Here is a 22,439-nt window from a genome sequence, read left to right as displayed (position 1 = left end):
GTGTGAGGTAATACCTCATTGTAGTTTTGACTTGCATTTCTCTAATGATTAGTGATGTTGAGCATTCTTTCATGTGTTTGTTGGCAATCTATTTAGGTCTTCTGCTCCTTTTTGGATTGGTTTGTTTGTTTTTTTGATACTGAGTTGCATGAGCTGTTTATAAATTTTGGAGGTTAATCCTTTGTCAGTTGCTTCATTTGCAAATATTTTCTCTCATTCTGAGGGTTGTCTTCTCGTCTTGTTTATGGTTTCCTTTGCTGTGCAAAAGCTTTGAAGTTTCATTAGGTCTCATTTCTTTATTTTTTTTTTTATTTCCATTTCTCTAAGAGGTGGGTCAAAAAGGATCTTGCTGTGATTTATGTCATAGAGTGTTTTGCCTATGTTTTCCTCTGAGAGTTTGATAGTGTCTGGCCTTACATTTAGGTCTTTAATCCATTTTGAGTTTATTTTTGTGTGTGCTGTTAGGGAGTGTTCTAATTTCATTCATTTACATGCAGCTGTCCAGTTTTCCCAGCACCACTTATTGAAGAGGCTGTCTTTTCTCCAGTGTATATTCTTGCCTCCTTTATCAAAGATAAGGTGACCTTATGTGCATGGGTTTATCTCTGGGCTTTCTATCCTGTTCCATTCATCTATATTTCTGTTTTTGTGCCAGTACTGTACTGTCTTGATTACTGTAGCTTTGTAGTATAGTCTGAAGTCCAGGAGCCTGATTCCTCCAGCTCCGTTTTTCTTTCTCAAGATTGCTTTGGCTATTCGGGGTCTTTTGTGTTTCCATACAAATTGTGAAATGTTTTGTTCTAGTTCTATGAAAAATTCCAGTGGTAGTTTGATAGGGATTGCACTGAGTCTGTAGATTGCTTTGGGTAATATAGTCATTTTCACAATGTTGATTCTTCCGATCCAAGAACATGGTATATCTCTCCATCTGTTTGTATCCTCTTTAATTTCTTTCATCAGTGTCTTATAGTTTTCTGGATACAGGTCTTTTGTCTTCTTAGGTAGGTTTATTCCTAGGTATTTTATTCTTTTTGTTGCAACGGTAAATGGGAGTGTTTCCTTCATTTCTCTTTCAGATTTTTCATCATCAGTGTATAGGAATGCAAGAGATTCGGCATGTTCTTAAAACCAACACATACAATGACCATATGACCCAACAATCGCTCATTTCAAAGAAATGAAAACATGTTCACCCCAAATGTACCCAAAACTGGAAACAACCCAGCTAGCCTTCAACAGGTGAATTTTTAAACATTTTTTGATGTGGAATACTAGTCAGAAATAAAAAGGAGAGAACTATTGATTGATTGATACAACAACCTGGATGAATCTCCGAGAATTATGCTGAGTGAAAAAAGCCAATTCCCAAAGGTTATATACCGTGATACTATATAATTCCATATCCATATATATATATATAATATATAATTTATATATGAATTGAAAATAGAATATATAATAAACTCATCAATTTATTATATGAATATGTGGGGCATAGAGTATATTTTAACATACTATAAAATTTTATATATTCCTATTATATATAAAATTTCAATATAATATATATAAAATTCTTAAAGTAACAAAATTTTAGAGATGGAGAACAGATTAGTAGTTGCCCAGGGCAAGGAGTGGGGTTTGAGATGACAAAGAAGTAAGTGTGTCAATAAAAGGGCAACATGAGGGATCCTTGTGGGGATGGGAATATTCTGTCTCCTGATTCTATCAATGTTAATATTCTTGGAGTGATATTGTCCTATAGTTTTGCACAATGACACCATTGGGAACATCTAAAGAGAACATGGACTCTCTCTCCATTATTTCTTACAACTGCATGTGCCTCTATCTCAAAATAAAAAGTTTAATTAAAAACACAAAGTTAAAAAAGAGGTCTAAAACTTTACTTGAATGATAGTAATAGATGATTAGAAGGTAAGAACTCAAGAGTGAGACATACTTAACTTTGAGATACGTATTCGAACGAAATGCAAGCATACACAATCAGGTGGCCATTCGGTTATAATCAAAGTTGTGTGTAACCACAGCTTATAAAATCTCTTCCCCTAAGGCTGTGCTATGGATACCTGGTCACAGTTGTGCTTATTTCATCTTCTTCATTCTGCACCAGAACCCTGAAGAGCTGATTCAAGATTACCGGCAGAAAACTCGTGATTGCATGAATCTTTTCCACATTCAGTAAGTTCTGTTAAATTGGCAGGACAAAAAAAAAAAGGCCATTGATTAAATTTAAAGCACATTCTTTTACTGACGTTCTTCACAACTTGAATATGACTACTGTAGCTCACTTTTGTTTGACTTTATTTTTCATGGTATTTAGCATGACATAAAGGCATGGGGGTAATGTTACAAGGACTCTACATCTAATTAACTAATTTAGAGTCAATTGATTCTGATTTTCAATCATTTTTATTTTGGAGAAACTGATCTTTGCTTATTTTTTAATGAACACACAGACACCTTTTAGGAATTGTGAAATAAAATCATTTAGTCTCTGAATTGATAAGGTGTTTAAAAATCTTCGATAATAATTACCCCTTAGTTTGCTGCTCAATGCAAAATGTAAAGGTCTGTTTTGCCCATTTCTACCCTGGAGACCATTGCAGCTATTTGCATGTCATGTTACCTTACAAGAACGGACGAAACTCGAGGTAGGTGACTGAGACATATCTTTCTCCCTTTTTTGGCACTGTCGGAAAAATGCGTTCACATGTGGATCCTGAAACAGCAAAAGAAAGTCTTGATTTTTGATGACATGTAAGCTGTGGAACAATCATGGTGATGGGAGGTGAGCCCTTCTGTAGGACAAGATGCCTTGATGTGAGGTGCTTTGTCCAGGAGGCATAGTGACAGACCTCTCATTTTCACAGACATTCCAGCACACAGAGGGCTTGACCTGAACTACAAAGTCCCCTCTCTCTCCTATTTCACTCTCAGAGATTTGTTTTCTTTCCGGGCCACATGATAATGGCTAGAGAATTACTTCCCTTGTCTCTGTTCTTTCCTTTCTTTCTTTTTAAGTTGTCTTCTGTCATCTTCCTTCCACAGACTTCTACCAATTTTTCTTACCTATTCTTTAAAACACACGAGAATAGGTACAGTTTAAAATGCATACGGATATTTTTGGACTTAAAATGTCAGAGTTAATAAAAAAATTATGAAGTCCACCTGACATCATGAGATAAAACTTGACTCCCCAGACCCATATGTTGAAGTCCTAATTCCCAGTACCTCCAGATGTAATGATATTTGAAGATAAGGTCTTTAAAGAGATAATTAGTTAGGGTGGCCCTAGTCCAATATGACTGATGTCCTCATGGAAGAGTAAACTTGGATGTGCACACACAGAGGAAAGCCAAGGAGAGAGGCCTTGGAAGAAGCCAACTCTGCTGACACCTTGATCTCAGACTTCCAGCCTCTAGACCTGTGAGAAAATACATTTCTGTTGTTTAAGCCACCCAGTCTGGTATTTTGTTATGGCAGCCTAAGCAAGCTAATCAGCCCTTTAATGCTCTTTCCTGAAAAGGGTGTCACCTTGGAAATGCCTAAGTTCTGTGTTGAGGGTCAAAGTTATGAAGTCAGGAAGTGGAATACAGACTTTTAGTGTAGGTGCACTCTCTGGGGGTTTCTCTGGCCTTTGTCAGTTCTAGAGGGCATCTGTGGTTGGGGTTCCCCTCAAGTCGGGGTATTTGTGTGCGTGTGCGTGCGTGTGTGTATATTTTCAGTTTCACTTCATTTATTCGACAGTTATTTATTGAAAGCTGTCTATGTGCCAGGTTCTTGTCAGGCACGGAAGACAGAGTCAGGAGCAAGGAAAAGTCACTCTGTGGTCCTTCCATTATGCCCGGGAAATCAGGTACCATGCCATGATTTTCACACATACCTATTTGCTCATAATTAGACAAGTGCTTCAAAGGAAAGCAGGGTGCTGTATGGGTGTATGACAAGATGACACGGCATATCTGAGGGGTTAGGGGACAGGAAAGGCTTCTTTGAGGACGCGACATTAGAGCCAAGCTCTGAAGGTTGGGTAGGAGCTGCCCAGACCAATCAGGGGAGGGTAGGCAGAGAGGGAGAGATCGCCCTCCTGGCTGACGAAAGGCTGAATGTCACAAAATCCCTGGATCTTGGAGGTATGAAGCAGACAGAGGGCACAGTGCAGGATAGGGCCTGGCGTGTTTGAAAATTGAGGTAAATACCACTATGGAGGAAGGAAGAAGGTGTCCCCCAGGGTGACGAGTGCGTGGGCGGTGGAAGCTGATGTGCAGAAAGGAGAGTAGTGGTGAGTCACAGAGAGACCTGGGTAGTTTGGAGAAAAGCAGCTGGAGGTGTGGGAAGGAGAAACTCGGGGCATTCTGAGAGCTATAAAAGCAGGATTTGGTGGAGAACGACCATTTTGTGGGACTTGACCGGGGCTGATGGCGTCAGAGGAAAGATGGGTTTGAGGAGTCATGGGCATAGGACTTGGGAAGAGGACCAAATTTGGCTTGAGGCACCAGTGGTTACGGAAAGACCTTTTGATCCAATATATGGTGGTCCCCGGATTATTTCGTTTTTCTTAGTAAGCAAGTATGTGCTAGGGTTAAAGCAGCATGAAGCAAAAAAACAAACAAAAAACCACACACACAAAAACCCAGGTACACATTAAATTTAAGAAAGAAGCAATACATAGTCTATGTACTTGCAATAGTTTGTTTATAATTAGTACCACAAAAGTCCTCACAGTGTGGTAAAGTAAGCTGCCTTGCAATGGAAGGGGTGAGTTTGTGGTAATTTGACAGTGATAATAACTACATTTGTACAGCGTTTTGCAGTTCATGAGATAGTTTCACGTGCAGTTTCTCATTTTGAGCCTCACAACCACCTTAGGTTGAGATTTTCTATTGTTATCATTTTCCTGCTGAGGACACAGGACTGCAGGGGTGAGGTGACTTGTCCAGGGTCACTGGGCCAGAAATTGGCCGAGGTGACTCTCAAATACAGTTCTGCCAACCTCGTGGCCTTTCCATGAGAGTAGCCTTGGATAGGGATTGGGAATTAGACTGAGTTTTAAGGTAAAGGTCCAAAGCCTTTATTTTAAACGTTTCATATTTTTAACACTCGGGGGTTGTCATGGGAAGCAAACCATCTTCCAAGGAAAGTGCCCTTTTGATAAATACGCTACTGGAATTTTGGTTTGCAGTTTGGTGGTGCCTGAGCTTTTATGGGTTAGGGCGTTCGATCTCTTCTGGAAGAGGGATACAGTTTTGCCACAAACATTCTTCCTTTTTGATCACCTGCTCTCTGACACCTTGTGGAATGGTGAGTCTCCTCCTGTAAATCTAGGAGACACTTTACGATTTTATGTGTTAGAGAAGAGTTTGATATTTCAGGACAACACGCTCACCTGAGTATTCACTGTTGATACAACAAATGTCGATACTTTGAAAAGTGGTTTGCCACCATCGACCCATTTAATGTCACTCCCACCATGCTGCAAAAAAGAGTTTGTTACTGTCACTGTGGCAATTTGAGAGAGAGGAAATAAACAGGTTATTTAGTTTACGTTAATTTGTCATCCTGACCCATTAACCTCGCGGTCCTATAGAGATGGAAAATAAGAGATGCAAAAACATTTGGTAATATTGGTCAATGAAACCAATGTGATACTAGGGGATCATTTTGAACAGATCATTTCTACTGGCCACAAACTAAACAAGATATTTGACATATCATAGGTACACCTGATTCCTTATTACAATGGATTTATACACCAAGGTTGGGTTAATTCAAACAGCAGAAAGAAGATAACCTCATGCCATTTAGCCCATGTATTTTTTCTCTTAAGTTATACATCATTCAATACCTTTCCACTTGCAGAATCTTGAAAGCTTAAATAATTCGGAGGCAGGCTTGTTGCTACTGGGATATTGTACTCTTGAGAAGCTATCTGATCATCTCTCATGAGAGGAAGCCACGCATATCCAACTGTGCAAAGGAACAACAAAGGGAAAACTTTTCAGTACAAATCTTCATGGCAAGGAGTAAAAATAAAGCTATTTATCATTTATGAATATAAAACGTCACTTTAAAAAACTCAATAAATCAGAGCTTTTCAAATACTCTCCAATTTAGGTTCCAGAGATAACATGCACAGCTATCTCAGACTGCTTTCTGTCAGTACCTGGTGTTTCCAGAGCCTCCTTCTTTTTGGTGTTAGCTTTTGCATTTATGTCACAAGTGACATGATAAAAAGAAAAAAAAATATGGTGCTTCTCATGAAGTTGTGTTGGTAGCTCAATTTTCACCTGCAATGAAAGAGATAACAGCTGGGCGAAGATTGAAATCATTTTCCCAGTGTCAGGACAAGACAAAGCATAGGCATGTTAGGCTTTTTAAAAGTCTTTCACTGAAATCTAGGTCCACAATTTAATAGTCAGCACTAGAAGTACGATTTACCTCTCAATAAATATCCATCCCGCTAGCAGTAATGTGTTAAGATGTTATTTTTACTTCTTTATTGTGGTGATAACTTAGAATACCTAGTGTTTCTCATTAGATAATTTATACCACCATGAATTACACACACACAGACATGACAGTAGCATGTAAATAAGGCACAGATTAAGGACCTATCATCAAGGGACATGAGTTGAGTGAAGAGTAGGTCCTTGGCTCCCAGAGTGTGTGCATGGACCAGTTGCATAAGCATCACTTGGGAGCTGATTAGAGATGCAGACTCTCAGACACTACCCCAGACATACAGAATCAGAATCTGCATTTAGCAAGAACCCCAGATGACCCACAGTCACATTGTTGAGGAACATGGTAGCTGCAAATGATGTAACTGGAGCACGGAATCTATCTGTTATAAAAACCACAAAAAGATATGTGGTATGTATTGTGTAAAAAATTACACTGTGGTAACTAAGTAATGAGCCATTTTGGAAAGAGGTCACGTTCTCCTCTGTAAATGACACTTGTGAAAAAAAACATAAAACATAAAATTGATATAGGTGAAGAATATACTTAATGAGGAGCGTCCTCCATGTTCCTGGAAAGAAAGGTTTTGGAACCTTCTACATGTGATAGTGCTTTGCAGTTTCCAAACCTCTGTCACATAGGTTGTCATTTAATTCCCTCCACGGCCTTGCAAAGTAGGATGATACAGAGGTAGCAACCAAGGCGAAAGATGTTAGGGGGCTTTGAGTCACTAGGAGGATGGACTAGTCAGTAATTAATAGGATCTTCCAGGACAAGAACACATGTCACACTGGAATCCCAGGATCCCATGCAGGTAAGTGACATTCAGTTCAATATTAGCAACTAGGTAATTTCTTGAACAATCAAATCAAGCAATAGGGTGATAAACAGACAAGCAAATTATCTACTAGTTTTTATTAGACTCTCTGTGCATCTATATATATAGTTACTTTATTGTCACATTGCTCAGGAGAGAATTTATTACACAGATTTTCAGTGTCATCCCTGGAACAGCAGTATCAGCATCTCTGAGAAAGTTGTTTAGAAATGCAATTTCTCAGGCCCCATCCCAGACATATGGAATCCAAAAATCTGGGGTGGGTTCCAGTCATCTGTGTTTTAACAAGCCTTCCAGGTGATTTTGTGCCTGGTAAGGTTTGAGAACTCCTGAATTAGAATGGTTTACAGCTTACATATATTCATGACATACCAGCATGCTAACCTGGTAACAAAAGCCAATATACAGTTCCAAACATACAATAACTAACAATGCAGTAGAATGAAATTTTCTTTTTTTAGTTGGAATACATGGGCCTGAAACAAGTGTTCAAGAATTCCAGTAAACTACATATTAATGCTAACACTCCTTGGTAACAAATACTGCAAATACATTATATTTTAGCAGTGCCTTAGAAGAATTTATATTCATGTTTATAATTAATGCAATCATCTTTTGCAATAAAAAAGAAGAAAATGGTTTTGAATCTGTACTGCAGAGTTCACCAGGCAGTTCATTATATACATGTTCTCTTGTGGAAAAGCTCATGGCTTTTACAAGGATTCCGGGAAGCACATGAGCGTGAGAGAGATTAAAAGCCAGACTTAACCGTAAGAACATTTTCTTTTTCTTCGTTAAATCTTATATGTTGACAGAGGATGCACCTTTCAGATGGGCTTTGTCAAGACGTCAACCAATGTAGTAAATATTCTGTAATGTAGTAACAGCCCTTTCCCTTATTTATTTTTTTTACCTCTGTCCTGAATTTATAGGGAAAAAATTTAAGAGCATTAAATGGATGTGGAGGAAGGAGATAAGGTTAGTCAGGTCTGTGGTTTCATTGGTGTTCTTTTAAGAAGTTTATAAATGGTTGACGTGTAACAAGGTGTGATAGGCAGAATAATGGCCCTCCAGGATGCCCCCCAAGTCCTAATCCTCAGAATATATGAATATGTCTCCTTACACAGTAAAAGGGACTTTGCAGCTGTGATTAAATTAAGGGTCTTGAGATGGGGAGATTAAATTGGATTAGCCCAGTGGGCCCAATGTAATTGCAAAGGTCCTTATCAGAGGAAGGCAGGAGAGTCAGGGTCGTAAGAAATGTGAGGAGAGAAACAGAGGTCAGAGTAATTGCTCATTGCTGGAAGGGGTCACAAGCCAAGGAGTAAGGGCAGTCTCCAGAAACTGGAAAAGCCAAGGTAAGGATTCATCCCAGAACCTCCAGAAGGAATGGAGGCCTGCTAACACCTGATTTCAGCCCTGTGGGACCCATTTCAGAGTTCTGACCCACCGAACCATAAGGTAATCAATGTGTGTTATTTAAGCCACGAAACTGTGATAATTTGTTAAAGTAGCAATAGGAACCTAATACAAAATATGTGATATTTTAAATCCCAGAAATCACATTGGCAGGTTGCATTAGTTCAGACCTTAGCTTCACAGTTAGAAATTAAATTTAATCACTGAAACTTGTTTGTCTAAAGCTGTTTATAATACAAGCTGGCATATGTATAGTCATTTACTACTAATCCAATATAAGTTTTTTTTTTTTTTTTTATATGTGGGTTATAGCAGAGCAGTGACGCTTCAGGCTCTGGAGTCACATGGGCTGGCTTAAATTTTGACTGTCACTTCATAGTTATGTGCCCTTGTCAAAGCTGCTTCTCTGATCGCCGGCTTCCTTATCCATAAATTAGGAAGGTGTGAAGGTTAACTTTATGTGTCAACTTGACTGGGCCACAGGATGCCCAGAGAGCTGGCTAAACATGATTTCTCAGTGTGTCTGTGAGGGCGTTTCTGGAAAAGACCAGCCTTTGAATTGGTGGACTGAGCAAAGCAGATGTGGGTGCACGTGTGGGTGGGCACATCTCGTCCACTGAGGTCCAGAACAGAACAAGAAGGCGGAGTAAGGTTGAATTTCCTCTCTGCCTGACTGCTTGACCTGGAACGCTGACCTTCTCCAGTTCTTGGCACTATTGGTTTTCAGGCCTTCAGACCTCGACTGGACTCTACTATAGACACTCTGGTTCTCAGGTCTTTGAACTACACCCATGGCTTTCCTGGGTGCAGATGGTAGATTGTGGGACTTTTCAGCCTCCATAATGATGTGATCTGATACCTTATATTAAATTGTACCTATCTATCTGTCTATCTATCTATCTACCTATGTATCTCTCTACCTATCATCTTCCTATTGGCTCTGTTTCTCTGGAGAAAGCCATGTGGATCAAGTGAGATAGTGTCTATTTAGAGTATAGCATGGTTCCTGGCACATAAGAAGAGAGTCTTGAGAGTTGGCAGGGCAGGTCTTGAGGTGAGGCAGTCCAAGCTCCTTCAAGTTCATGAGGGTTATAAGCAACAGTTGGCTCATATTCTAGCCCTTTTTGTTTTTTCCCTTAGGATATGAAATGCCGCTACTGATTGGTAAAAACTACCTAACACGATGTTTGTTACCCTAACCAATGAAAAAGAAAAGAAAAAAATTAGTCTCATTTGAAAGAAATGATATAATAAAATCATCACATTTTTAAAATCTTGTGCTGAAATACATGAGTTTGCAGCATAGTCCTGGAGCAACTGTCAATTAACGTGGTTTTTAAAACTGGGTTATGTAAACACCTGCTAAGGTATGTCCTTAGTCTGAGGACTAGTCTAGAGAGAGTGTTTGTCATCATGTATTATCTTACCCACTCACCCATCTTTTAAGGAGCTGCTGGGGGCAGTGGAGGCTTGGCTTACCTCGTCTGAGAAATCTGGGTTCTGGGAATGGTGCAGAACTGCAGTGTAGGCGGCTGAGGTGAAGAGGGGCCCTCCAGGTTTTCCGTAAATACACTGTTTAAAAAGTTATGAGTTGAATAATTATGAGTGTCTGAAATTAACCCTGAGCACAAAAAGGCCACAACTCTTCAGTTACCCATTCTGGGACAAAGGTGCATTTTGTGGTAACTTGCCAGGCTGAGCTGACATCTAATTAACCTTGAACTTCTTTGATCTGCTGTCCTGTATTTATTACACAACAGGGCACTGTTGAAGAAAATATGAAGGCTTTAATTCACTATGTAGATATTATATCAATACTGAATACCTGAATCAATTAACTACTACCTAACTTTTGATTACCAGAAGATAAGAGATGCTTTGTTCAATTCTGATTCTCGCGGCCCACGGTACCCAGCTCTGGTCTAGAGTCTAAGGCGATCAGTCCTTAGTGATACAAGGCTTGGTTTGACCCCAGCTCCTGACATGCCAGTCCCCAACCAAGAATGAGAGCTGGAAGGGTAGGGCTGGTCCCAGGCTCCACTGTATTGTGTTATTCTTCTGTCCCAGCCCCTAATCAGGCCAGGGGATGGGATATGGACCTTCCTTGTCATAAAAGCCCCTTTAGCCCACGGCTCAGAGTCCCTTTACTGAAGTCAGCTGTATCTCTTGAGTAATGCTTTAGAATGCAATGAAACAGAGGTCACATGTACCTGCGAGTACTCCTCTTTTTTAGATTTTTCCCCATAAGCGATTCTCTAGCAGCCCTGGTGTGTTCGCCGTCTGGTCATTGCCTTTGTTTGCTTGACAATTCCATTTCATTTTATTTTTTCTCTCCTGCTGCTAATGCTACTGTGGACCTTGGAACCTGGGGATGCTGAGAGTGCCTCGGGACAATTTTAAAGAACTCTTTCTCTCTATTGTGCATGATTCATTCACTCAAGTTGATTACTGTTCTTCTGAATAATGCTACAACCCTTCTGAGCACAGAGAACACAATTGGTACCTGACAGAGTGCTTTAAGAGGTGACCTCAGATAATTGTGGGGATTAGTTAGAAATTAGTTTTGTCCTTTACTATATCTCCTTCCTCTGATTCACCAAAACTGGGAAGATCTGGCCACAGGCCCACTGAAAATAATTTTCCTCTCTATTTTTATAAGTTTCTTTATGCTGTTTGAAGTCCCTAAAATAAAAACAGTATATATCAAATACAAACTCTGAAAAATGCCATCCAGTTGCAGTTTTATAGGATCAAACAGCCCAGTTCCTATAAAACTCATAGTCTTATTGATCTTATTAAGTCGCGTGATCAACAGCAGGGACCAGCTTCCCAGAGCCATTTCCGAGGTCCTCGGGCAGGTGGCCACACGCACCTTCCAAAAATGTGAGCGCCCCATGGGCCCCCTGCATTAGCCATCAGGCCAGTAGGCAGCAGCCCTTCCGCAGAGGCCACATGAAGCCCAGCTGGGATGCTGCATTTGAAATCAAGCATGCTGAATTCATGAGATGCGGGCTAATCTTTGAAAACGGCAAAGTCTTCCAGAGGGGAATCGTTGCCTTGATTACACACTAGAACGGCTTCCTTTTTTCCAAATCATGAAAAGCTAAGCAGAGCCATGAGACTGGCATTTCTAATAGATCTAGTTAATGGTAGCTGTTCAATCAGGTACATGTTAGGAAATCTAAATCAAATGGACTGAATTGCTCCTCTTTCCAGCACACTAAACTAAAAAGCCCCTTGGTGGTGGGGAGAACCAGGGCACCTGCCTGCCCCTATGTGCTGTACTCCCTCATGGGCTGGACTCACCTTCACGGGCTTGGCATCTTCTTCATCGGAATTTTTGAATTCAATGCACACGGTTATATTTCGTGCCTGAAATTACAGAGAGGGAAAATGGACATTGTAATTTCCTGTTAGATAATAACATCAAAAAACAATCCAAGTGCCTAAAATAAGTAGCTTCTAATTAAATCTGAAAAATGCAGAATAGCCAAAATTCTCTTGTGGCATTACTCATAGCGCTCCGAAATAGCAGAAAGATTTGGAGAGATTATTTCAAAGGGAAGAAAAGACTCATATTGAAAGACTGCAGGTAGGCTATTTTCAGAGTCTCTTAATAAACTAAAACTAAAGTTTGGAACAAAATTATTTAGGGCTGATTTCAGAAAGTTTTACTCATATGTTATAAAATGTGCATCCTCAAACACTTTTAAGGTGAAACTCATCATTGTCTCTCATTAAACATTATCTTCAAATGGTTTTCTATTCTAAAGTGTTAGTCTATAGTAATTTGTATTTGAACTTTCAAGAAACCATCTTTATATGGTCTAAATAGGGTGGAGAGAGCGGATGATATCTCAGAAACATATCATACCTTGTTGAAACATTTCTGGCTATCATACTTGAGGTGCTTGGGGTAAATGTAAATTTGATTTTTGTATACTCTGTAAGGACGGCAATACTTTGCTGAGTCGTAAACAAATTCTTCCACTTCCACTGTGGGTTCTGGTTGAGCCGTCACATTGAAAGGCTTGACAGGGATAAAGGACGATGTTACACAGTCTTTAAAAATCAGAAAAGAAAAGTTTGTCACTTGATATGATTGTAAGTGAACAGTACTTAACCTATTTTAAGATGAATCTACTCAAAATAGAAACTCCATGCTTGTATACTAATTTATGTTAAATTATGCTGGTCTGAAAACTTTGTAGGAGGTAAGCACGATAGATACTCAGTGATATATTTAACATCAAAACTGATATCTCAAAAGACTGGTAAATCTTTTGGATTTATAACTATTTTCTTTTTGTATTAAGCTTCATATAGAAAGTAAATTTTAGCTAGAGATCCTCTGAGCATACTAACCAGATATTCTAAGATAAAGACTAGCCCACTGACTTTAGCCATCACACTATAAACATTGCTCTATGATGTAACAAAACTCCGTCCAGTGGGTTTATTACTGATAGTACCACTTGGTTTAATAGTAATTTTCCCTATGGAATGATTTTACAACATAGGCCCTAATCCCCCTCTGCATTAATAGTTACAATTTTATTTTTCTCTTCAGTTTTCACAATCTTTTAAAATCTAACCTTGTAAAAACAGCCTAAGGGGGGAAAAGACCAGTAGGAATTTATAAATCAAAACTTGTCACTAAGCAGTTTGGAGGCTGAAGTTGTGGCCCTGAAAGACAGCAAAGCCTTCTACCTTCCTTTACCCCATCTGGAATCTTCCTGTGTTCAAACAAGCAACATGGTTAGCTACATGCTTAGCTATATCGTTAGCTATATGCTTGGGAATCAGATTACAGGCTTTTTTTTTTCTTCAAAAATCAATTAGAATATTTTTATTATATGTTCAAATTTCTCTGATATCCCATGATATCAGAGAATATCATAGGATATTCAAAGAGAATATTTTAGCTTTCTCTTTTGTTATTTTTCTTTTCCCTAGGTAATAAAAGCCACCTTCCACAAATCAGGTAGAGGAAATGGCTTACTTTGTCATCTGTTTTTTCACACCGATCAATACAAAAGTGATTTGGAGCCATGATTTAAGTTAGAATGCTCATTTTATTTCATACTAAAGTGATTTGTGGAAAAGTCATAAGAATGGAAAACTTAATAGTGCTAATGGTAATTCAAATATCCTGTGGTAATAATCCTCTCCCTGTTTGTAGTTCTTTTTAGAATGCCTTTATTCATTCTTTGCGTCACTGAGAAAGTCACTAAAAAGTGTAATTTGAAGGAAAATAAAACCAAATAAACTAATCTCACCACTTAATAAATAAATTCTGAAAAATCTTATTTATAAGTTAATAAAACTGCTTCTGAAATTTAAATTTTCACTAACATAAATAGAACTTTTGACCATATTCTGGAAAAGATATATGCTCTCTGTGTAATAACAGAGTCTAAAAACTTTCCGGCTATAATTACTGCATGGCCACTTGGGTGGCAACGTACCGTGTTCAGAGTAGCCCTTTGACAGCTCAGCGTGGCATTGTTCATTATGGGTTATTGGTTTATCAATCTATCTGAACCGGACTTCCTCATTTGCAACCCTTCAGGGTTTTGAGGATTAAATGATACAATTTAACACCCTGCTCGGTGCATGGTATATACCAGATGAATATTAGGTCACCCTGAATATAGTTCCTGTCCTACAATACTTACAGTCTGTCTTAATGGAGAAATAAGACATCCCAAATTTCTATAGGATAATGAATTACAGTTACCCTAAACCTTGAGAAAAAAATCCCCAAACAAACCTTTGTAACGAACCAACTATCCAACCAACCAACCAACTAACCAAAAAGCCACTAAACATTCAAAACTCTACAAGCAAGCCGTGACATCATCATCATACTTGGATGCTCCAAAGGAATGTTGTCAACAGCGATATCCAGGCTTCCAGGAATGGTCTGCGTTTTGCTTATTCTGTCAGCTCTGTGAAAGTATACCAGCACAGAAACACACACACACACACACACACACACACACACACACACACACACACAGTGAATTATTCTAGTTGTCAAGGAAAAAAACCAGACAATGGTAATTCTGAGCTTTGATAAGGAGAAACAGTGGGACCCTAAACAATCTTGTGAATAATTTCATTTAGCTGGTTTTATTTTGAAAACTAAAATTTATGTGATTTTGCAAATAAAAATTAAAAATCAGGGAGGGGTCAAGTTACAGATATTCTGAAGAATGTTTTCAATTTATTTGCACCACTTCAGATAACATTTATATGGCCAAACGAGTGCAAGGTAAATCGTTAGTTTTGGTAAATGGTAAATATTTAGTTTTTGTTAACAGAAAGTACTAGTATTTGAACCGATTTAAATAATTCACTTTCGTGAGGAATTTTAAGAAGTTTTGAGAGCAAGGATGGTCTTTGCCACAACTGGTAAGTGGACAGTTTGCTTTTTCCCTCTTCACCAACAATCCAGGAGGACAAGGGCCCTTTCCCTGATCCCTAGTAAGTGTATGTAGACTTTCCCTGATCCCTAGTAAGTGTTTGTAGACCCTTCCTCACCACCTATCCCTGTGCCCACAGTCACTCTAATTCATGAGTCCTTGACTTTCTTTTCCTCCCTCTTTACTAAAACCTTCTCCCCTATCTTCTTTTATAGTAAGGTGAAAGTTGCTAAGAACAGTTTCAAGTGTCACCCCTCTCAGGAAATCTACTTCAAGAGGCAGCTCTTCCCAGCCTGTGAGAGCTAATTGTTATATTTTCAGTTATTTTGCCTGCCATCTGTAAAACACAGTCATTATTAAAAATGAAATTATATTAAACAAATGACATTAAATACCAAGGTAAAAAGTACTGAAAATTCATCACTTAGTAACTGTTTTACTACAGGTGAGAGGATCCGTGCTCTTGAGGTTATTTACACCTATCTGTGTGGTGGAAAAGTTATATGATGGTGTGCACATTTCTTTCCAGCTCCATGTTTGGCAAAACCCCACTGGTAGCTTGAAATCAGCAATGGTAGGAGAATTTACACCATGGAAATTTGCCATCAATACAAATCAGTGTTTTTCCTCCTAGAGGGTCAGTGGTAGACATTTATCAGCACACTACTGAGAATAAACGTCATTACGTGTGAGGCATCCATGAAATAATTTGATGTCTCACCAGTATGGTGTTGGGTATTCTAGACGCCCCCTAAATGCCGTAGTGATAACTATCTTTGCTAAACACCAATAACATGGGTTTTGTGACAGTATGGTCTTCTCCTGTTTTGCCCATTTCCTTCTGCTCAGTGTTACAACTTTTCAGGCTTTAGTAAACTTGGGAAAAAGTAAAGAGGAAAAGCATTCTTAATTTCCACTTAGTGGATATAGGGGTTTTGACCATGATGTTTGATAAGGGGAAGGAAGGTCTCCCCCTGTAAGGAGTGGTCCTGTAGAATCACAAAAAAATAATATTGGTTCAATTCCACTTATTTTGTTTCCTAAGGTTTATTTTTTTCCAGAACAAAAAAGAACATTGGACAAACTTCCCTTCTAGTTAAATAGAAATATATCCTCTATTGAAGATACAGAAAATATTAATCAAGCTTGTTTCATAGTAATAAATAATTTTTGTTTTGGATAAACAAAATTAATTGATAAGGAATTGTTGACTCTTAGATGGGAGAGGCAGAGAGTTAATATTTGGGAAAGGGGCAAAGGGAACAAGAATCCTGACTGTGTCAGGGGACCAACAGTTTAAGATAAGCCACTTGTCATGAAAGATCTTACCATCATCAGATGCTGAATATATGGTGATTCATTTTAAAAATGTTGTGACTTTTATGTTTTTCTTCTTTTAGCTCTAACTTCCATTGTCTTTTCCAAAAGCATTTGAATGACAGAACTATTATGAATTATTGTATTCACAGCAATTAATTGCTCTGTGGTGTTTCATACATTTTCTAAAATCCCCTAACACTCCTCCTATTTAGAGGTGTCTATATACCCTTCATTTGAATCTAGGATCTGTGACAGTTTGACAGTATGTTATGGCAGAAATGGCACTGTGACAGTTTCCCATCTTAAGAAACTGGCAGTGAACATTTTCTGTTTGTCCCTCGGGACACTTACTCTTAGAACCCAAGCCATAGCATCTCATGGAGAGAAGAGCCAAGGTCTCCAACCCACAGCTCCAGTTGAGCTTCCAGCCAACAGCCAGCACCAACTTGCCAGTCATCAAATGCGCTATCTCAAAAATGGACCCTCTGGCTCCATTGGCCCTCTTCCAGCCGATGCCATATATAGAAGAGACAAACTGTCTTCACTTAGCCATGCCCAAATTATGGACTCAAGAGAAAAATAAGTGATGTTGTTTTAAGCCACTAAGTTTTGGGGTGATTTGTTACACAGCCATAGGTAGCTGACATAGTTTAATGCCTCACCCTCCTTCCACATCATTCTGGCAAATTTACTCTTACAGTGTCATTTGGGCATATGAGAGGTCATCTGCAAAGCATCTGCTTTCTGGAGGAGTATGGATATTTGGGAATCTGGTTATGGAGTATTGTTTATGCAGAGATAACAAATCAACAGCAGCAATGTAGCTGATTCATGTTAATTTCAAGAGTATCCAAAACATCTTACCTTCTATAATCTGACACTAGTTTAAGTAGGTCCTCAGTTGAAATCTTGTTGCTTTCTTGTCTATACAATGGTGAAAATCTTGAGTCTCTGTCCACATTTCCCTGGTTGTCCTTAAATACTGATCTGAAAGAAAACAATATTTATTCAGTTTGGTATTTGGCATGGGAGGGAGGGGAGAATTCTACCACTGAACCACCAATGCTCCCCTCTTGGTACTTGGATATTACTTACGAAGATGTATTTTTAAGTTGACTAAAATGATTCAACTTCCCATTTATAATGGAAGAAAATCCAGGAACTTATAAAATAAAAAGACATGAAAACTTCTTAGAAAAAAATTTCATTTATACACTGCATTTATTATCTTCAATTTCTTATTTTCAACCTGGTATCTAAAGTGACAGCAGCCCATATTACAACTACATTTATTTATGATTTGGTAACATGTCAAAGCCACAGAGTATTAGGGGGGGTGGAGAGGAATGGGAACACATGTTACCACTTTTTCATTATTTCCTGGGCAAGCCTGGGTCATGTCAGTTTGGGTGGTGCCGTTAGAATTTATGAATAATGGAAAGGGTATGAGGTTGTGTATGTGGGTGTAGAGAGCCAGACTCTTGAAACATTTTCATGGAGATAAATGTGCCCATGCCCTAAATTTTAGGGCAGAGACAAAGATAAAATGGAGAACACCTGAATGAGCGTTTTGTATTAAATAAAGAGAACACTGTGAACCTGAACCATTTATTTCCTTCCTTGATCCATTTCAATGGGACTATACAGATTTAGTTAAAATGCATAAATTGTTTTCATCCAAATAATATAGTAATGCCGGGCAACACACTTCCTGAAAAGCAAGTATACCTAGCATGCTTAATGTCGTTTTTCTTCCCCATAATTCATCATACTCTGTGTCTATCAAAGGAAAATTAGACCTATGTGTAACTGATTTTTCTTCAATGCTAGAGAAATGCTGAATCTTTATTTCTTCTAACTTAAGGACCTTAACGAGACTCTTTTACTACTCTTCACATTAGCCAAAGATTTCAATACACAGGCTGAAAAGGCCATTTAAATGGCTACCTGATCATAGAGCTTTAGTGTCAAATAATTTAGAAAATGGGCCAGGAATTTATCAGAATGATATTTTTAGACTCCTTCAACCTTCCTCCTCGGTTTTTTTTCTGTGAAGTAGTAACTGAAGGAAAAAAGGTCCCCTATCAAATAACACTGAGGGAGGAAGAATGAAAATATTTAACTTGAAGATTATTTTTATTTAAATATTATTCAGGGATTGTGTTTGAGTGTGTGACATTGTTCCCAACATGGGAGAAAGTTAAATTGAGTAGTATTTTTAAAAAATTTAACCAGTTACTTCAAATATATCAGTAGACTTGAGTTGTATCACTGGCTTTTGCTCTTATCCGCAGCCAGCTCTGTCCTGGAAACAGCTCACTTACACTGGACACGCTGTGAAGAACACAGCAGCACAGAGAGGCGCTGGTCACGGCACTCACACTCTGTCCCCACTCCATAAATATGGTAACTGGCAGGAGAGCAGAGAACTGATTCATTTACACAGATGGTTTCAGGATGGCTGGGACGCCATGCCCTGTTCCAACTGCCAGAGTTGAGCAATGATCCATGTGCAGTGAAGGTCTCAGAGCCATGACGTTTAGAGTGTGATTGAAAAAAAAAAATGTGGTGTTTAGCCTAACGGAAAAGAAGCTTAGGTATCCCTGAGAGCTTCATTCATAAGCAGCATGAGGGACTTCCTTGGCGGTCCAGTGGTTAAGACTTTGCCTTCTGATGCAGGGGGTGCGGGTTTGATCCCTGGTTGGGGAGCTAAGATCCCACATGCCTCACGGCCAAAATAACAAAACATAAAACAGAAGCAATATTGTAACAAATTCAATAAAGACTTTAAAAAAATATTAACAAAAATAAGCAACACGAATAGCTGTGATATATAGAAAGAATTGGGCCCATTTTTTTGTGGCTTTGGAAGACAAAACATAAAAGTGTCAAGCAGTTTAAAAAACTGTCTCTGTGTGTGTGTGTGTATATATATATATATATATATATATATGTATATATATATGAAGAATTATTTAATCATTGGAGCTATAAAAGAAGAAAGAACCACTGTGGGACTTGAGTTTTTGTCACTGGAAGGATTTGAACAGAGGTTGGACAACCATCTGTTGGGTGTTGTTGTTGTGCTGTGTGCCTTCTATAAATGTATAGCTATAAGAATGAAATTTTTATTTTAGTCTTGTTTAATTTTAAAGAAAATCCAGTTTTTTACTCGGTTCCATTTGGAATGTTGCATGGGACAGAGAAAAAGGAATCAAAAAGCGTCCTGTCCTGGATTTAGGCACACATAATCCTGGGGGTGATACACGAGGAAAGAGTTTAACAACACGGCACATTCGTAAAGGTTGACTTTCTCCTGAATCAATGAGTGTACAATGCCCTCTGTAGCCATCTGAGTGCATTCTGTTTACCTACCCCAAATATAAGCTTTTTTGCTATAAAATGGTGCTACAGCTGGTGCCCAAAATAAGAATATGTACCAAATTAGTGCATGTTCTAGATAAAATGTTCACAGTGATGAGTGTGTGTTTTGCAGCTGGTGGGATGTCTGGATCGGGTAAAAATATGATTGTAAAGCTAATTGTCAGTTCTATGCTTTTTAGTGGCAGTTGATTTTAAGGGCCAAAGGGTTTTAGAGTCCACTCAAAGCTATGTCAAGAAATAAGCTGTAATCGAGAAAATATAATAGAAAGGAAAAGGAGCCAGAGAACCAGCGGTGTCAGTAGGGTAGTGGACTATGTCAGCAGGCTGGCTTATGTCAAAACGACATGAGTAGCAAGAGCCCTTCTCTACTTTGGTCAACATTTACTTTAAGCAGTTTCCACACTGTGGAGGGAAAATTAAAATCTTTGGTTGGATCTTGTACTTGTTTTTGTGGTTAGATATTCCAAGGGGTCTATCTTGAGAACTGTGCTGCTAATCATTTTTCTCAGTTACTAGAGATGTTTATGTAAATGTAAATCATACATTTATGGGCACAAATTGGTGGTGTATACTGTTCCCTGGTCTACAACCAAACCAGTGATCAGGCATTCATGTAGCATGAACCTGTGGTTTTGTTGGCTTTCCTGCCCTAGACATAATTACTTCAATAGTTGGTAACGTTATCAGCCTCCCTAGAAACTTCATCTATCTTTCCTCTAGCACATTTGACCAAGACAACTTCAAAGTAGGGTTGTTACTGCTTTTCCTAACTGCTCAGGTTCTTTCAATAATGGGTAATTCTTTTACTTCTTTCTCCCACATTATTCTTCACTGCCCCAAATTTACCTGAAAAGGAGGCTTGTTTGGGTGGATATGATCTCCACAGGGACTTTTAATAATCATATTAGACTAATGGCTTCTAATAATGGCTATCTTTTATTGAATAAATCTATGTACTTGTTAATCCCTGAAATAGTAAATTAGGTATTAGAATTCCTCTTCATACATTCAAAAAAATTGAGACTATAAGTTCTTGCTATATTCACTGGTAGATAGAGTCGAGATAGGGAACCCAGCTCTGGCTCTAAAATGTCTGCTTATAACAATACTCAGAATAACCCTCAATCCTTAAAGAGAAAATGTGTTCACTATTATGATTTTGCTCTATTGGAATATTTCACTTTGCCAAAGGACATCCTGCCTCTACCCTCTACCTGCCCCAACTGATTATCTCGTGGGAACTGAGAATACTTACCAACATGAAAAGTCTGACCTGTGAATTACAATTAGTTATCCTTTTTTTTGAAGCTTACAAGGAATAAAATGAATTAAGTTCATCATAAGGGTTCAGTATTTCTAACTAATATCTTTTATTCATGAAGAATATCCTAGCATTAGCTGTCCCTGTAGGGAGAGATATTAAAGGGGGATAAAATGATATTTATGATCTACTCTATGACAGATGCCTTTGCACTTGTGATTGCACTATTGTTCACAAGGCGGTCTTGTTAGTTTCATTCTGCAAATGGAGACCCTGAGACTCTGAAAGGAAACTTGACCAAAGCTACAATCTATAAGTGGTATCTGATCTGGACCACGTTTTCAGATTCCTGGGCCTGGTCTCTTCCTCCTCAACTGAGAGGGCTGCCTTGGGGCAAATGAATCCCTAGAGACTGCATGAGTCTACCTTGGTTTACCACTGCCCCTAATTCCACATTCCTCCTCCCTGTACCTGTCTCCAACTTTCAATAACTACATCAAAATTATGAAAAATAGGGGTGAGTTTACTCTGGTTATGCACCACAACTGGATACTGTGAGACCTGAAAATGACATAGCTAACTAGTTCTCCTGTCCTTCTGGATTTTAAAGTTATTTGCATTGGGGTATAATCAACATTCAAATGGATACCTAATAGGCTGCTTGTTTTGTAGCACTAATTTATCTTTTTTAGTTCATTCAGATTGTCCATTGCTGACCTTTCCCCATATATCTATGGCAGGCACTTCCTCCTTTAAGAAATTCATGTACTGATAAAGACACAAAGAGACTGACAAGGACAGTAGTAATTGATGTTTAAACAGATCTGAAAGGCATTTTTTGTCCTTTATGCAGAGGTTATATGTCCAGGTGGATGGTTCCACCATCAGTGTTCACATTAACTCAGCATTTCTATCAGAGAGTCAACTGGTACTGAGAAATGTGGGTATGCTAATCAGTACCAAAATCAAAGAGAGTTCAAGTGATCAATTTGATGGTTTCATTTGAACATCCATATATAGACCCATGTTTTCTGCACGGATGAAAACATGCAGCTGCATAAGAAATCACAGTGCTTCCATCTGAATTTTATGCGCACCAAACCCTTGGGACTGATAAAACATCAAGAGTTTGTTAGACCAAATATACATAATAAAGAAGTTATGACTTGGCTTTGATCCTACCAAGTACCCACTGTATACCTGGTCATGCATACACTGTACACATGTCATGGTCCCAGTCTATTATGAGCTGGCTTGCTAAATTATCTTGTAAAACACATGTTTCTGGGGAGCTCAAGGTATTTTTGAA

At 38.6% G+C, this 22,439-nt stretch overlaps 1 protein-coding gene across 14 annotated transcripts in view; it reads right to left on the bottom strand.

The window, feature by feature from the left end:
- The window catches only part of DOCK10 (dedicator of cytokinesis 10), a 278,971-nt gene that overhangs the window by 67,100 nt on the left and 189,432 nt on the right, over positions 1-22,439 (bottom strand). For all 14 annotated transcript variants that reach the window (XM_067740390.1, XM_067740391.1, XM_067740385.1 and 11 more), the window contains exons 15-24: positions 17,350-17,472; positions 14,609-14,688; positions 12,612-12,799; positions 12,044-12,109; positions 10,217-10,309; positions 6,182-6,305; positions 5,864-5,985; positions 5,405-5,491; positions 2,645-2,737; positions 2,085-2,203 (exon numbers count right to left, since the gene is read on the bottom strand). In XM_067740390.1, coding sequence (XP_067596491.1) covers positions 2,085-2,203; positions 2,645-2,737; positions 5,405-5,491; positions 5,864-5,985; positions 6,182-6,305; positions 10,217-10,309; positions 12,044-12,109; positions 12,612-12,799; positions 14,609-14,688; positions 17,350-17,472 — 1,095 coding nt within the window. The remainder of the gene's footprint in view (positions 1-2,084; positions 2,204-2,644; positions 2,738-5,404; positions 5,492-5,863; positions 5,986-6,181; positions 6,306-10,216; positions 10,310-12,043; positions 12,110-12,611; positions 12,800-14,608; positions 14,689-17,349; positions 17,473-22,439) is intronic.

Source organism: Pseudorca crassidens, chromosome 6 (assembly GCF_039906515.1).
Source record: "Pseudorca crassidens isolate mPseCra1 chromosome 6, mPseCra1.hap1, whole genome shotgun sequence".
Lineage (NCBI taxonomy): Eukaryota > Metazoa > Chordata > Mammalia > Artiodactyla > Delphinidae > Pseudorca > Pseudorca crassidens.
This window is presented reverse-complemented; position numbering and strand designations above follow the sequence as displayed.